Genomic DNA, 15,539 nt, shown 5'->3' with positions numbered 1-15,539 from the left:
TTGTTTTTGCAGATATGTAGAACTAGTAGACAGCGTTGGAAAACGAGGCATGCTTACGCCAGCTAAAATCAATATGGTTTTGAAACTAACTATCGTAGTAGTAGTCGTTTGGTGTTGCTCTTGTTTTCGTCGTCCTCTTTTTTGTCGACGTCATCGTTGTCGTAGTCGTTGGTGCTGTCGTTGTTTCCGTCGTCCTTGTTTCTGTATCGTCGTCATCATTGTCGTAGTCGTCGTTGCTGTTGTTTGGATTTTTACGTGGAAGTTTGTTTGTTTGTTTGTTTGTTTGTTTGTTTGTTTGTTTGTTTGTTTGTTTGTTTGTTTGTTTGTTTGTTTGTTTGTTTGTTTGTTTGTTTGTTTGTTTGTTTGTTTGTTTGTTTGTTTGTTTGTTTGTTTGTTTGTTTGTTTGTTTCGTATGATGGTATTACATACGAGAATAAACATTACTACTTCGTTCGAAAATAGTGCGGAAATGAGTTATTTTCTAATAATCACAATTTCAATTATTTCCGCTATTTTTATTTGCATATTAAAAGTTTACAAAATATTATTATCGCGTTGTTGTTTTTATCACTTACTTCTGCAGCAATCAGTTCCGCGCTGGCAAACCTTCGATATTTCTTTGTTAATGCAATTATAAATACCAAAATTTGATATAAGTTGGGTTTTTATTTAAATATGTTACATTTATATCAATTTATTTTTATTCTCCAGTAAAAGTAAGTTTCAAAAAATTCAAAACTAACAACAAAACAAAAACCAAAACAAATAGCTTAAATATTTTTAAATCCCACCCAATATATGAGAGGCTTGGAAACTAACTTTATTTATTTATTTATTTATTTTAAAACTTAACAAGATTAATAAACGATGTATTTATTAACTGATGTCTAAAAAAGGAACCCTTTCATCGGATAATTACCGTGGTCAGATATCCTAGAAATAGCGTAAAAGTAATTAAATTCTTTTGTTTTAGAAAATGCGTTACCTAATGATATGTCTTCGAGAGCATAACAAATGTCGTAGCGTAACAAATAAAAAAAGGGAACACTGAACAAATTAATAGCCGTGAAGAAAGATTCGAAATTACTTAAATATAACGTAAAATTTACTCGAAATATCTGAAATACCTCGAAAATTTCTCCATAATATTCTAAGAGGTCACGCAATTGAACTAAATAAAGCATCTGTGGTGGAGGGTGTGTGGTATTGTAAATAAACTTTCAAGAAATTTAATTATTGCAGCCTTTTATTAACCAAGTGTGAATCAGCTAACATGACGGAATTCTCTTCCGCTTAACAGAATATGTTTTAAAATCAACAAGGAAGAACAATTTTATTTTTTCTACAAATCACAATTGTTATGTTGGTAAATAAACTTGGCTAAAACAACGAAGTAGTTTTTATTAAATGGTTGTACAGTCGTGTGTTTGAAACGTGGTGATCGCTTTTCAGAGGTGAGATGTTTGTAAATTTGTTCGAAGGTTTGTTTGTTTGTTTTGTTATATTTTGCAGGACTAAATGTTTATTATAATCTTCATACTTAGCGATTAAAAATATTTCCAAACTTTTTACAAATTTATTGCGTATTCTTTGCAGATAAACAGGTCTATAATAATGATCTGTATTGGACTCGTTATACTCCCGTAGCACTTCTATACCATGCGTCCATGCATCATTATCGAAAACGTAGCTACCATTTCTTTATATTAACGAGGAAAATTTTAAAATTGACCCAAAATCTTCAAGCATCGTTGTTTTAACAGAATTTTTTCCATTCTTGTGTTTTTCTTACGCGATTACATGTAAAGGTATACGGGCCTAATTCGTAAGCGTGCGAGTGTCATTTGTGAGTAACTTAAGTGGACATGCTAACTATATATTTAAAAACGTTGCAGTGGTCGCGGAAATGAATCTAGGATAAATTTGTTTGCTAAAGAGTACTTTATAAATATCCACCAGGGGGTATTTGATTGTTGTGTAAAATAAAACTCGCGGTATATTTAATTTATCTGAGTCGATTTAATACCCCCTTGTAATTTATATTGTCTCAAAACGGAAATGATGTTTGATTACAACAATTAGAAGCTCATGTCCTCGTTAATCATATCATGCTCTTCTCCACACATTCTTAAATTTATTAGATAATGCTGAAATCACACTAATCACATATAGGTTTGAAAAATTTTGCGCTTGCGTTAAAATATTCGAAAATACAACAACATGTCGCGAAATTTGGACAAATTTAGATTAAGGAATTGCCACGATTGAATTAATTATCGGAATAGTCAATTAAGAACAATAAAAGTATCAGCGATGGAGAGTGCATGAAGTATGGTTTTTAATAAAGATGATTAATTATAAAGTTTGTAAAAAAATAAGGAAGAGGATGAAAACCACGCATTGTAATCAGACATGTCACGTGCAAATAAAATCCAATGGGATGATTAAAGTTACACGAAGGTTAAATCCAGTCAAATGATAGTAAAGTATCGCAATGGCTTGCTGCGATTATTGTTTCCAACGCCTATTTCTCTCAAATACACGCACTTAGCTAACTCCTTAGTGTTAAATGATAGGTGTCTTAGTTTCTATGTACTTGTGCGCAATAATCTTTAAAGCGATTACATGGTACAACTTTCTAATGCCAACTGTTTTGATAGGAACAGTTTTAATTTTGCGCAGCGTGAAATAAAAGACGTTCATATAAGCTGCTTTCTGTTTTAATAAAAGATTTTACTTCCGCTGAAAAAAATGTATTTTAAACTTAGCGATACAAGAATTAATTTTAAATCATTTTTGCTTCTTAATTTACAAGCAACAATGATAATTGTTCTTGTAACGCCATTTGAGAGATTTTTACGCCATTTGAGAGATTTGTAACGCCGTTCGAGAGATTTGTAACGCCATTTGAGAGATTTTTACGCCATTTGAGAGATTTGTAACGCCGTTCGAGGGATTTGTAACGCCATTTGAGAGATTTGTAACGCCATTTGAGAGATTTGGAACGCCATTTGAAAAGTTTGTAAGGTCATTTGAGGAATTTGTAACGCCATTTGTGGGGTTTGAAAATTGTATTTTTACTATGGCTGAAATGTGGTTAAATTATTTCAGTGTATAACGTCATCAGGCGACATCTAGTTTTGCATTTTTAAAAGTTATGACAGATTCTAAAACAGAAAAATTAGAAAACTCTGTTTACTTTTTTAATGAAATTACAATTTTTTTTATTTTTATTTTTTTGACAATTTAGGAGATAAACCAAATATTTTGTTAGTGTTTATTGGCGTGAATACAAATTTTTACATCGTTTTTTATTTTTATTTTAACGCACCCACAACGGCAACAAAGGAAGGTATAACGCGCGATTCTACCATAAATGTATAACGCCCGTTTCTACCATAAAATTTGTCTTTAAAATCGGTGGCGTCGGCATTTCCTTTAGGAAGATTGAATATTATCAAATGGCTGACATCATCATTTTTTATCAATTTTTCTTCGCTTAGTAACTTATTATATTAATAAAGTCATATTTGATTTCATACCTAAACAATACTTCAAAGTACTAAACCTGAAACAAGCGAGGGTAATTTTCCGATTTAGAAAAAACTGCTGATTGCAGCAGTTTACTGTTGTTATGGCAACCAATTCTGTTTTCATTTATGTATAATACAGTCCTTTTGAGACGCACCTACGTGTATGAAAACAAAACGCGTCTGTTTTATGTGCGTGTTTCGAGCTATTAAGAAAAAAGCATGATTTGTTTATTTATTTGATTTTATGCAAAAAACCCTGAACGGTAGTGAGTCATCCGGATGTGCGGAAGGTCATCCGGAAGTAACCGTTACAGGAAATATTTTCAGCTATAAAAATGTCAACAGAAAGTGTTGTTTATTTTTCTTTCTCCAAATAAAACTTTTGAAGTCCATTTATAGAACTTAAATACCACATCCAATATTTGTTTTAAATATTTAAAAAACGAAAATTTACATTGACACACTCCCTTGTGGATGTTTATTTAGTGAGCTTTGATATATATGCAGTAAAATATTTATATTTACGCTGAAGGGTGGCGCGTAAACAAAGGATTAGGAAATACTGATGTTTATTTGAAAGACTTATCAAAGCATTTGCATGGCTCCAAAGTGAAGTCTGTTATTTACTCTTCCCCATGAGTTTTTTGCAAGGTTCTTCCCCACAGATGAAAATGTTGCTGCAGGCGCTTCACTACTCTAGTTTTTTGTTTACATTCGTTTTTTTGCTAAAAAATTTAATCAAATATAAGTATTTGGACATGATGTCATATGAAATTATAAGAACTGTGATAATATCCACCAAAATTTCGTGATCGAAGCCCTCGTGAAGAGCGATTCAAATAAAGTGACACAAAACTAATTTGTTTTCTTTATATTTCTTTCTTTATATTCCCCAACACGCCTTTTATTAAGAATATAAGTTATAAGAACATCAGGCTGAGAATTCATGTTAAAAACAATAAAGAAATAAAAATAAGGACCAGCCTGGGTATAATTTTGATATTCGTATAAAAAAAGCGTGTACTCCGTTTACTGCTGAAAAATATCTTACTTAACAAACCAACTTCGTGCAAGGACTTCATACCTTATCACCTATATAAAACCTTATAAGCCCTAGAGACGAGTTTAGCAATGATGTTTTTATCTCTTGTATTTATGTTTCATCATTGTTGACTTTCCCTTCACTTGATGACTAAACACTTATATAAAAAATTTGTTGTTCTTTTGGCAACAATAAGTCTTTCTTTCCTCAAAATCGTGACATGCAGTTTATACCCGGAAATTATTAAGACGAACCACAAAACTTATACGGCATTTTTAGAATTAAATGCTTATGCAAACTTAATATTGTCTTTCTAATCCGATCAAATATGTTGACACAATGCTTCCTATTATTCTGAATAAGCAAGTCGAAACAGTACTTCCCATTATTCGGACAAAGTAAAAAGTCACGGTTAGTGGTTTGTGCCATGGAGACATTTTAAAATTCGTCCATTTGTCTATTAAAGTAAAAGCAATTACAAGGATGAAACTAATTTAAGAGTTAATCTTTCTTTTATTTTCACATATTAACTGCGTGCCAACATCCTTTGAGGAAAAACAAAGTCCTTCCTCATTACAATCTGAGTTAAAAGTGGAAATTTAATGGTGAAAAATTTCTCTTAACCGCATTTTGCAGATTTTAAGAAATTCTTTTATTTCTTGGGTAAGTTTTGTTTGTTGCTTTAAGCAAGAAGGTTCTTTAAGAAAAATAAAATTTTCGAGCTATGGTTGTACATTCAATGTTTATAATTTGGCGCGTAAAAAAAAATTCCAACAGCTGTTTTCCGACGAAAGCCGTTGCATATTTCTACATTACTATTTTTCAGTTTATGTGGTACACTATTATTTTTATAGTGACTTGCGCAAACCCTTAAGTAATAATTTGGTATGAAAACCATTCTGCAAACTTTGTCTATTCTGCATCACAGCAGTTCAAGTTAGAGTGCATCAACCCTCTATACCAATAAAAAGAATAACGTGGCTATTTATAGAAATTTTTTATTTATTTATTTATTTACTTATTTAATGTGTTCACAGGCACAAAACATGTCAAGTTGATAAATAAATATTTGTCGTTTGAAACAACATGGCGATGATAATAGCTTTCTACAAATCTGAAATATTTTCACAAATCTAAACTTTGGTTGGATATCCCTCGCAATTATTCAAAAATAAAACTGACAACAGGGATCATACAGAACAGGACATCATTATTTAGAGAGGACATCCTTATAAAGTAATTGACAACTAATTTAGGGAGTCAGCAGTAAATAAAACTCGAATACCGTTGTGTAGCTTACCTTATTTCTTTGGGCCATCGAGATCTGCAAAAGAATGGAAAAACAAATACACTAACAAAAACCTATTTTTATTGTCTCCAAAGGGTCTCTTTTTAAGAGTCTCTGTCTAATTTCATGAATTTTTGAGTTAAAAGAAAAGTTGCTTAATATCTGGTTTTCATTTTATACGTTTTTATTTAACATTTAATGTGTATTGTATCAACAACACAAACTTTACACTCCCATACAGAGTTGGCACAAGGCTAGACAATGTTGACACATTCAAGTTGTGTTTAATTTATTTGTTGCACACTTCAGTGAAGAAAAACATTTCTTTTACAGTGTGGTGGGTCCCTACTTGATGCGATGACATCGATGTGAGAGAAAAAATTGGTTCTTCACAATGACAACATTTTGACAAGTTAATTCTTATTACAAATGTAACAACGAAGGACATAATGGAGGCGTCCTAAGAAATTTTAGAAAGTTGTGACGAGCGCCTTCTTTAGCAGACGTTGTCTCCACTTTGAGTTAGAACCATAAATTCTGCTTTGAAAGTCATTTTTATCTATATTTTTTCGTTTTACCCATTAGAATGTGTTTTTGCTTCGCAAATTAGAAATTAGTTTTAGGCAAGGTCACGTTGTACACGGCCAATCATTGACAGTTATTCATTCTCTTAATGTGTGCTTGCACTGGGAAAATGTCTAACCTTTTGCCAACAAATTTCAAATTAATTTTTATAATTAACAATAAATTGACTTTTCTGTCCAACACTTCAATGTAAATAGTTGAAGTTAATTACCATTTTTGGCAGGTGGAAAAAAATATGACACGTAGTTAGTCTGTCGCGTTGACATAAATGGAACGTTTTCTTTCTTATACACATCATGCAGCCATTTGTGTCACATTCTATCCACAAGAAGTAAACGTGGCGTTCGTTTGACCACATTCCTATTCTCTTTTCTGGATGACTGGACCAAATCTTTCGCTACTGAACACATAATATCAAGTTGTCATGGCAACACTCATGTGGTTTCCGATTTTGATGTCATTTTTAAAAACCAGTTCCTGTTTCAAGAGGCATAACATGAGTGAGATAACAATGTCACATAACAAAGGGCGCGCTATGTTTTTTTAATAGTAAAGTGTTGAAACGTTTGGTTTTCCGGTTCATAACTACAATCCGGTTTTGTTTATATAACATTTGACGATGTCGATCAAGAGGGAAGTAGTTTTATTTCAAGTGCGTTTATTTTTATTGTTATTATTATGAATTAAGATCTTTGATTTATTGTGGTGTGGAAAACTGACGTTTGGTAAGCTCAAATGATGTTTTCGAATCTTTTTTTTTATCTTTAAGTCTTTTAATCTTAAATTTAATAAATTATCTTTCTTTTTTAAATGCAATATTTGAGACTCGTTGTGAAATTTAAGTGTAAAAGTTGATCTGTTCTTTCGGCGAAAAAATATTGAAAATCAAACATTCGGCAGTCGTCGTACAGTACTCGTTACTTGGAAGTCATTCTCGGAAGATGTCGGAAAACCGTTATTTCTCTTTAGGTTTAGCCGAGATTAAAACTTAGTCATTTTAGTTCGTTCATTAAACTTCCGAATGCATGATATATTGCGAATGTGTTCAACCAATGATGATGAGAGAATAAGGATTAGTTAGCAACCAAATATTCTAATCAGGAAATTGACAATCATCGCCATAATAGTGTTTTAACAATTTCATAACATTCAATAGACGATATGGTCTGTCTTTTAATGAATTTACAACTGCCATAGTATCTGCTTATTCATTGTGATGTTGCATGACATGCGTGTAATTTGCAGACTTGTAATTAACTTTAACAAGACGTGCAGCTTTAAACATGTTGCAGATAAAATGAAATTGTATTTGGATGACGAAAGATGTTACAGCTGGAAAATGGGTTGGCAGAGTAAGGAAATTTTGATGCGTTTAAAACACAGACCAGACGAAATACCTTATCTAAATTTTCATATGCTTCTTTATTGTATCGCACAAGATGGATAATAGTATCACTCCTAATGATCATAAAGTATCGATTGAAGTTTTAAAAAACTTATTTAAAAAAAAACACGTGAATATATTGCTCTAAAACTTCCCGTTCTTTTTTTACACTTTTTGTTTTTTTTATAGTTTTTATTTCTTTATACTTGTGATGTTTTTAAACCTTATCTTATCATCAAACACAAAAGAAAGAGATTTTTGACAACAATGCACAGCATGCTACATCAAATTATCCTTCGTGAAGTACCTACGACAACTTAATGGCATTATGTCTCGAACATAGAAATATATTATGACTAGGATAAGTGTTGCTATTGACTGTGTAATGTTTACAACCGTCGTTGTAGCTTTCAGAGTGTAAATATTTGATTCTGCAATAAGAGGAAAACATTTTATATTTATGATTAATAGGGAGCATCCTCACTGAGCATATAAACTTTTGTTCTTCTTCAGGTATTAACAAAATATTGAATTTTGTTTTTTAGAAAATTAGATGGCTGGAACTGCATGTATCGTACCGGTGAGTTACTAATATTTTTTTTTTTTTGATTTGGATAAGATTTGGTTTAAGGAATGAGAAATAGAATAGAATGAGACACAAAACACAATAACAATAAACGAGGAAGTAGGATAATTCAATGTGATTCAGTGGAGCGTTCGTGATAACCTTTCAAGAAATATAAGATGAAATGTTAACTGTTTATATTTATAAAGATTACTTCTTTCTCTTTTTTTCGACATATCAGACTTGAATTTGTCATCATATACATACAGTTTTATTTTTTGTTTTTATTCAATGAGGAAATGAATAAGCACGAGGAGTTCAATGCAAATTAAAATACCTAGATTACACGAAGAAGAAAATATTTTAGTAGAAGACTGGACCACACAAAGGAGAAAAATTTAGTTTAATTTACAATACCTGGTTTACACGTAGTAGAGAAGTTTAATAAGTATTATAATACAATGCACTGCACGCTTTTTTAGTAAGAATTTTTTTTTATAAGAATCACTTCAATTTCACATCAAGGCTAGCGACGTTTTAAGAATATTTTAGGAATTATTCTGAGACTCGTTTTTTTGCGACATTTCTTGAAATGATTGACAGGTGGAAGTAACTTTGGATATCAGGTTTTTCCTCTTTTATTAATCATGTTGTGAATGCTATCAAATTATTAAACCATTTTTACTCAATTATTTTATTCAGCTAAAAATCACGACGCTGAAAAATATGATTCTTAGTGCCGGGTAAAGTATCGTTGTGTGCGAGCGGTAGTTTCTAAAAATTAGCATCAAAATTTTAATAAAATTGATGCGTCTAGCTAGTTTTTAAGTTTTCTAGTTAGTTAGTTTTCAAAAAGAAATATTGGGGAGGGAGAGGGTGGAGATGTAATGTCCACTTACCCCCTACAACTTCTCACCGCCGCTTTTCTTTACCCGATTCCTACGAGTCAGTAATTTTGACAAAATTTCCATCGCGTGAAAGAAAATTAAGTGATACTGTTTCGACATTAAATTATTTAATAAGTAGGTGGCTGCAAATCTATTTTTAGTCATGACAATGTTGCATCAGTATTGAGAATAATTAATTCTTACAATCAAAGACTGAGTTTTTCCCATTTTTTTCCATCTATGGAGTAGAAAATTGGCGAAAATTAAAATTCTGACTAACGACTTCGTTTCTTTGAATATTTGCTTCTTTTTTTTCTCTGCTTCAAACTAGTAGTTAAGAATTGATAATAATTCGATTCTTTACGACACAATAGACATAGTCTCCTATTTTTCTTTAAATTCTAAACACACACCCTCCTAGAGTTCCCAAAGCCTGTTAGGTCTTATTTTTATTTTGGATAGTAAAAACCTAAAAATTCCTTGAAAACGAATTTGGGTAAGGTGATGAGAGTGAAAAAAAAAACACATATCTTTCTCTACAAGGAAAAAAATTCAGAATGTTTAATCTTTTATAACATCGTTGTTAATCATCAATAAAACATAATTTTTGCGATATTCTGTTTTGAAACGTAATTCAATGTTCAAAGAGGAAGTATGGAACATATTCGTGATATATACATTTTTAAAAAACTTTAAAGAAAATATTCTGCCATATACCTTTCCACTATTATAAAAATACAATGTTAATAATTCAAACCTGATTTCAAAGATAGGTATACTAAAAGGTCTGGATCAGCTAGGTGTTGGTTACCCCCTCCCCCTCCCTCTTCTCACTACCCCTCCGCCCAAAGGTCAGGTTAGGGTTTAAAGTTAAAAAGAGTCATCCTACCTTCTTCAAAAGAAGTTTTAAGTCAGTACAAGTTATTTTTTTAATTAATTTTTTAATTAATTACATGTATATGCAGTAGTATATACAATATAATATTCATTTTAGGAGATTATATTTATATACACTCATGTTCATCACCCAACACGTCCCAAAACTTCCGCAATCAACAATCTGCAGAAAGATGAAAATATTTTAAAGTATGATGAATAAAAAAAAGCATTAAAAATGTACAATTTAAAAAATTAGCAGCTGTATTTGTTGGAATGTTTTTTGAACTTGAATGCATCACAGGATTCGCTCAATACAGTCCTAAAAAATCAAGACGGAGCCAAAATGACGTGGTGAATTACGACAAGTTAAACATCAAACGTATTGTGATATAGTTACAGTTAAAAAGTTGATTTTTTCTCTAATTTATCCAAAACAAACGTAAAATTATGCTAAAAAATGTTTAACATCAAAACCTTGCAGTATAACAATGAAAACGTACTGGGGTCGAAGTTTAAAAGCTAAAAATATATATATCAGTAAAAATAAACTAATAAAGCATGGTAACGAAGTGTATAAACTAAGTATAGTTATTGCTAGTGAATAAAGAACTGGGACAAAGTTTGATCGTTAAATATAATTTTTGTATATTAAAATATTAGTTTAAATAGGCTGGGGAAGAGTTTGACAAGCTAAATATATTTTTAACAACAAAGGTTAAGTATATAGGATGAAGAGAGGAAATATTATCGTGCCGCCGAAATTCCATTTCATTAATAATACATCCACTTTGTATTTATATCTCAATTTCTTGTGAATATTAATGAACTAACACGGAAGCTAGTAGCACGAAAATTGTCGTGCAGTAGACAGAGTTAGTTAGTGAATTGGAAGCAGGAACGCTTGTTGTGCAGTACACGAAGCTAGTTGAGTGAGTTGGAAGCAGGAACGCTTGTTGCAGTGCACGAAGCTAGTGAAGTTTAGTTTTAAAAAGAAAAATGGTAGTCAAACATGATTGGTTGACATTATTTCTAGTAAGATAATTTTCAACATTATTTTAGTTATATTTTTGTAATTTTTAGTTGTCTCGAAAGTTGTTTTTCTTTCTTCAACTTTCTTATATTTCCTATACTACAAAATGCGATACGAAGTCTGAGTATAATTTTAAAAACAACTTTAACTCTCCATTATAATTGTCCATTTGTATTGTTTAAACATTAAAGTGGACTGAGTCCAAGTTTTATTCGGATAAAATTTGTAAAGATTGGTAAATTATTTTTAGCACGTGTTTTGGATATCATTACTTTTTATTACACATTATGTCTCTTTATAAAAAAGAGAAACTTATAAACAATATCACAACAAAGCATTGTTATATTTTCTTATTAATACTGTTTTAACACTTCTATTTTTTTATTCCTTGTTTGTCTTTATTTGTAGCCAATACAATTGACAACATTTGAAACAAAATGCGAAAATAACAACAACAATAACAAGAAACTATTCCAGCCATATTTGTGCAAATTACCGGAAACCGAAGAAGAATTAGTTCAACCGAGAATAGAAGATAAAAATTATAAAACGATGCTCGAAACACGTGGTCAGGCTGTTATAAGGCCTCCGTTTAATTACATCGATCGCGGCTATCCAAGCTCTTATTACAACACATCCTTCGAGAAAATACGACGAGAAGAAATGCATTCATTAGTACCTGTACATAGTGCACATCATGAAGAGCGTAGATGCAGGGCTGAGAATGATCAATATGAGCATCAAGCAAGAGTGAGATCTGTATCTCCAAAAATTCATCGCCCATATGAATTGCATGCATCGAGCAGAAAACGAATCGAATCTGTACCAAATTATGAAAGTGATTTGCGATTAAGTTTTACGCCTCCAAGGCGGGAAGAACAGATTGTAGAAGGGCGGTATGAGTTAGAACGTGGCGCAAGTTCTTATCCAATCAAATGCACAGAAGGATGCCCTTGTTTAACAAAAGATGAACATTGTAAGTCTCGTTCTCATACAAAGCCTCGTATTAAATATACACCAATAAGAGCTGATATTCCACATAAGGATATGAGTGGTTACACTTACTATGATTTAATTTACAATAAAACTATTGACGAAGGTCGAATGAGCAAAAAGTCGCCTTATGACAGAGAAAGTCGTCATTCACCAGAACGTCGTTGGACGCATTGCACGTCGCAGCGTAAATATGAAGACGGCATTCATCCGTATTACCGTCGTTATAAACAGGAATCTATATCTACATCTGAAACGGAATCACGGTATGATTTAGTACGCTCAAAATATGAAGAAGAATACGCTACACGTAACACGTTACACGAAACAAGTGAAACTCGACCCAGTGCTTTTTCTGTTATTCGTCCGTCAACAATACATCGAGTGTACTCGACTGAAAGTGGTTATTCGAGTGATCCTTCCAATATTAGCCTAACTCGTCCGAATAAAAAATCTAGCCTCCACATAAAACATGCATATTGTTCGGTAAGTGAGAGTACCTCGCCGCCTTGTGAAACTCGGCCATACTCAGAGCAAAGTGGACATGTGTCTAATCATCATAACAAGTACGTCAACGGGCACAGACTTCATGTATACGACGAAGCATCTAAAGCAGCCCTTAAAGCCTTCGATGCGCACGTCGAAAAAATGATGGCTGAATCAAGAGAGAAACAATCACGTGATCATAATATGTCCACTGATATAAGGACTATCCATAGCGGATACGAAGCTGGAGTAGATGGAGTAAAAAAGGAATTGGGTGATCAAGACCAAATGAAACAAGAGCATTCTTTTTCAACTTCCCCGCCTTCATTGGTACAAGTCTCGACTGTCGATAGTACTCAATCAAGTGATAACAAATCTGGTCTGGGAGGCCTACTGAGTTTAACTATGGTGGCGAATGAACACTTGGGGCAAGCCATTGCGAAGGAAAAAAAGAGAACAAAAAGTAAGTCGTTGTTTTGAATTATAACCTTTTGTTTTCATTTATTTATTTCAATAAATTACATCTGATACCATCAGTCGTTGCAGACTTCGTAGGAGGTTTTCAATCCTGAAGATGTAAAATTATTTTAATGTTATCTCTTGGTTTGTTTCTTTAGATAACAACTGCTTACATTTATGGCAATTTTTACGTAGTATGTTAGACCAAGAAAAGAATAAACCCAACAAATGCATTGAATGGACTAATCGAGAACGGGGTGAATTTCGGTTAATCAAGACAGCTGTGATAGCTGACTTATGGGGACAATCAAAGAACCGTACATGCATGACCTACGAAAAAATGGCGCGAGCAATGCGTTACTACTACAAAATGAAGATCTTGGAAAAAGTGCCACACAAAAGATTACATTTTCGTTTCGGTGAGAAAATGTTAGCACGAGTCTTAGATGTGACAACAATTAAACCATTACGTCACACAGACAAAAACTTGCAGACTAAATCCCATGCTCCAAAAGCACAACACTCTTCCAATTCTGTATATAAATTTGCGACTGAGGAGGCCAGTCGCAAAAATCTCTTGATACCCAGACCTCACTCAGAGGGGCCTCTCCTTACACACAGTCCGATGAGCTACCAAAATTATGAGGGGAGAGCAGCTCCTGGGTCCCCTTTTCTACACGAACATCGAAGATCAATGTCGGAGCTGGTGAGTCAAGTCACACCAGTTATCCGTGCCAACACGGCGAACGTATTCTTTCCGAAGGACTTTCGATCAGAAAGTGAATACGAAGCATCGCATCCCGAGAACTACGCAAGTCGCACTCCTTTGAAAAATGATTTAGATTTGGCACAAGCCTCGTTGAGATCTTCTGATAGTGATAACGTTATAGACTCGGCAGAGGAGACTCCTGTTAGTTCGCCATTGTATGATACAGATGGAGAACTTGTCGTGGATTTAGACGAATGAAAGTACAATGAAAAAGCGATTCTAAATACGACTGAATTTAATTTTTTTTTTAAATTTTATAAAAACGTACTAAATTTTGTTAACTTCGTGAGATTTTTTTGTGTGTACTTTTGATAGAACTTCGCATTTTTCACACTTTTTTTACAGACTATCTCACACCGTTTTTTACTTCGGGTTTTTGCCATTATGACGTCACAATTTATGTTCAACTTATTTTAAAATCATTGTTGCTACCGAACTGCGTTATTTCCCGACAAAACAATTCACCAGTTCTGGTAACCTAACTAGGTAAATAAAAAACAACTTAAAATTACGTTGCTAAAAGGACCATGGGGCAGGATTTAATAATGAGAATTTTCGAGTTACGATATATATATGTAGATGGTGTTTTTTGAAAGTATTTGTTATTTATTTTCAAGTTTCGCTTTTGTACATCAGCGAATTTTTAATAACATACCTTCAATGATGTACATAAAAGGTTATATATAATATTATATTTTCACAAGAACTTTATACATCAACAGTGTATATATTTATATATTGCAGTCATGTCTAACATATATCGGATACGTATACATGTATTCTGTACCAGGCTACCATATCAGTAAATACGACCTTTTTTCCAGAGTTTCGATCGAAATCTCTGGTTCCACATTTTAAACCTGATATAAGCATCAAGGATTTTCCAACCTAATTTACAGGGAGTTTTGCTATTTTCATATATTTGGTAGTGCCACTAGGTCGCCCGTTAGAGCGGCTCAGGATTGTCACAAAAACTGTGTGGGCAAACAACAATAGAAATAGACAAGCAAACAGTAAACTTCCCGGACAAGTTTTGTTTGTGACTCTGCGTAATTTTCCCTGCATACATATTCCGATTTTCCGATCGGGCCTCCTAGCGTAAAAGACTTAACAACGTAGACTTTAAATCTTCAAATGTGAAAACGGAATTTTAAAATGTTATTGACTGAATTTTTCCCCATAATTAATCATAATGGCATGCATAATTTAAATTCCGCGCCGAGTGGGCAAGAAATGTGTCTGACTTCATATCACATCATATTATAATGAAATCAAATTTCCGGTAATATGTCTACCTATGCGCTAATTTTTACCATAAAACAATTTTTTAATAAAACGAACTGGGTGAGTAAATAACGTAATCATCTGGGCAGGAAAAAGTGGTCATTTGGAAATAATGAATACAGCAGAATATTGTTGTTGCAGATCAAATTGGTAGTGTTAAGAATTATGGCAAGTAAAATTTTGAGACGTCAATCAAAACATATCTTTGCTGATATATTGTTTTACTGTATTTAAAAGCTGCAAAAATTTGAAGAATTTGAAATTAACATAATTGATGCGAAAACAAATTAGTAAAGTTTCAATTTTTAATTTTAATCACGATTCGACTTTTTTATCTGGTTTTCATTATCGGATT

General features: G+C 32.6%; 1 protein-coding gene across 4 annotated transcripts; it reads left to right on the top strand.

The window, feature by feature from the left end:
• The first annotated feature begins 1,062 nt into the window (after nucleotides 1-1,062).
• Nucleotides 1,063-14,671, top strand: LOC130628643 (uncharacterized). 4 transcript variants are annotated; one of them, XM_057441636.1, is made up of 4 exons: nucleotides 1,063-1,454; nucleotides 8,378-8,412; nucleotides 11,602-13,135; nucleotides 13,290-14,671. In XM_057441636.1, exons 2-4 carry the CDS (start codon nucleotides 8,386-8,388, stop codon nucleotides 14,096-14,098), a joined length of 2,370 nt encoding a protein of 789 aa, XP_057297619.1. In that variant the 5' UTR covers nucleotides 1,063-1,454; nucleotides 8,378-8,385; the 3' UTR covers nucleotides 14,099-14,671. The 4 variants fall into 4 exon arrangements, with proteins under 4 accessions (XP_057297619.1, XP_057297626.1, XP_057297630.1 ...); XM_057441643.1 differs by lacking the exon at nucleotides 1,063-1,454 and adding an exon at nucleotides 5,147-5,238; XM_057441647.1 differs by lacking the exon at nucleotides 1,063-1,454 and adding an exon at nucleotides 6,418-7,173.
• The last annotated feature ends 868 nt before the right edge of the window (nucleotides 14,672-15,539 follow it).

The sequence above is a fragment of the Hydractinia symbiolongicarpus genome, chromosome 2 (assembly GCF_029227915.1).
Source record: "Hydractinia symbiolongicarpus strain clone_291-10 chromosome 2, HSymV2.1, whole genome shotgun sequence".
NCBI classification, from domain to species: Eukaryota; Metazoa; Cnidaria; class Hydrozoa; order Anthoathecata; family Hydractiniidae; genus Hydractinia; species Hydractinia symbiolongicarpus.
Note: the sequence above shows the minus strand (reverse complement) of the source record. Positions and strands in the feature narration are given on the sequence as shown.

Coding starts and splice junctions, on each gene's coding strand:
- LOC130628643 (XM_057441628.1), top strand. CDS start 11,160: ATGGTAGTCAAACATGATTGGTTGACATTATTTCTA. Junction 11,196..11,601: donor ATTGGTTGACATTATTTCTA/GTAAGATAATTT, acceptor CTTTATTTGTAG/CCAATACAATTGACAACATT. Junction 13,136..13,289: donor GGAAAAAAAGAGAACAAAAA/GTAAGTCGTTGT, acceptor TTGTTTCTTTAG/ATAACAACTGCTTACATTTA.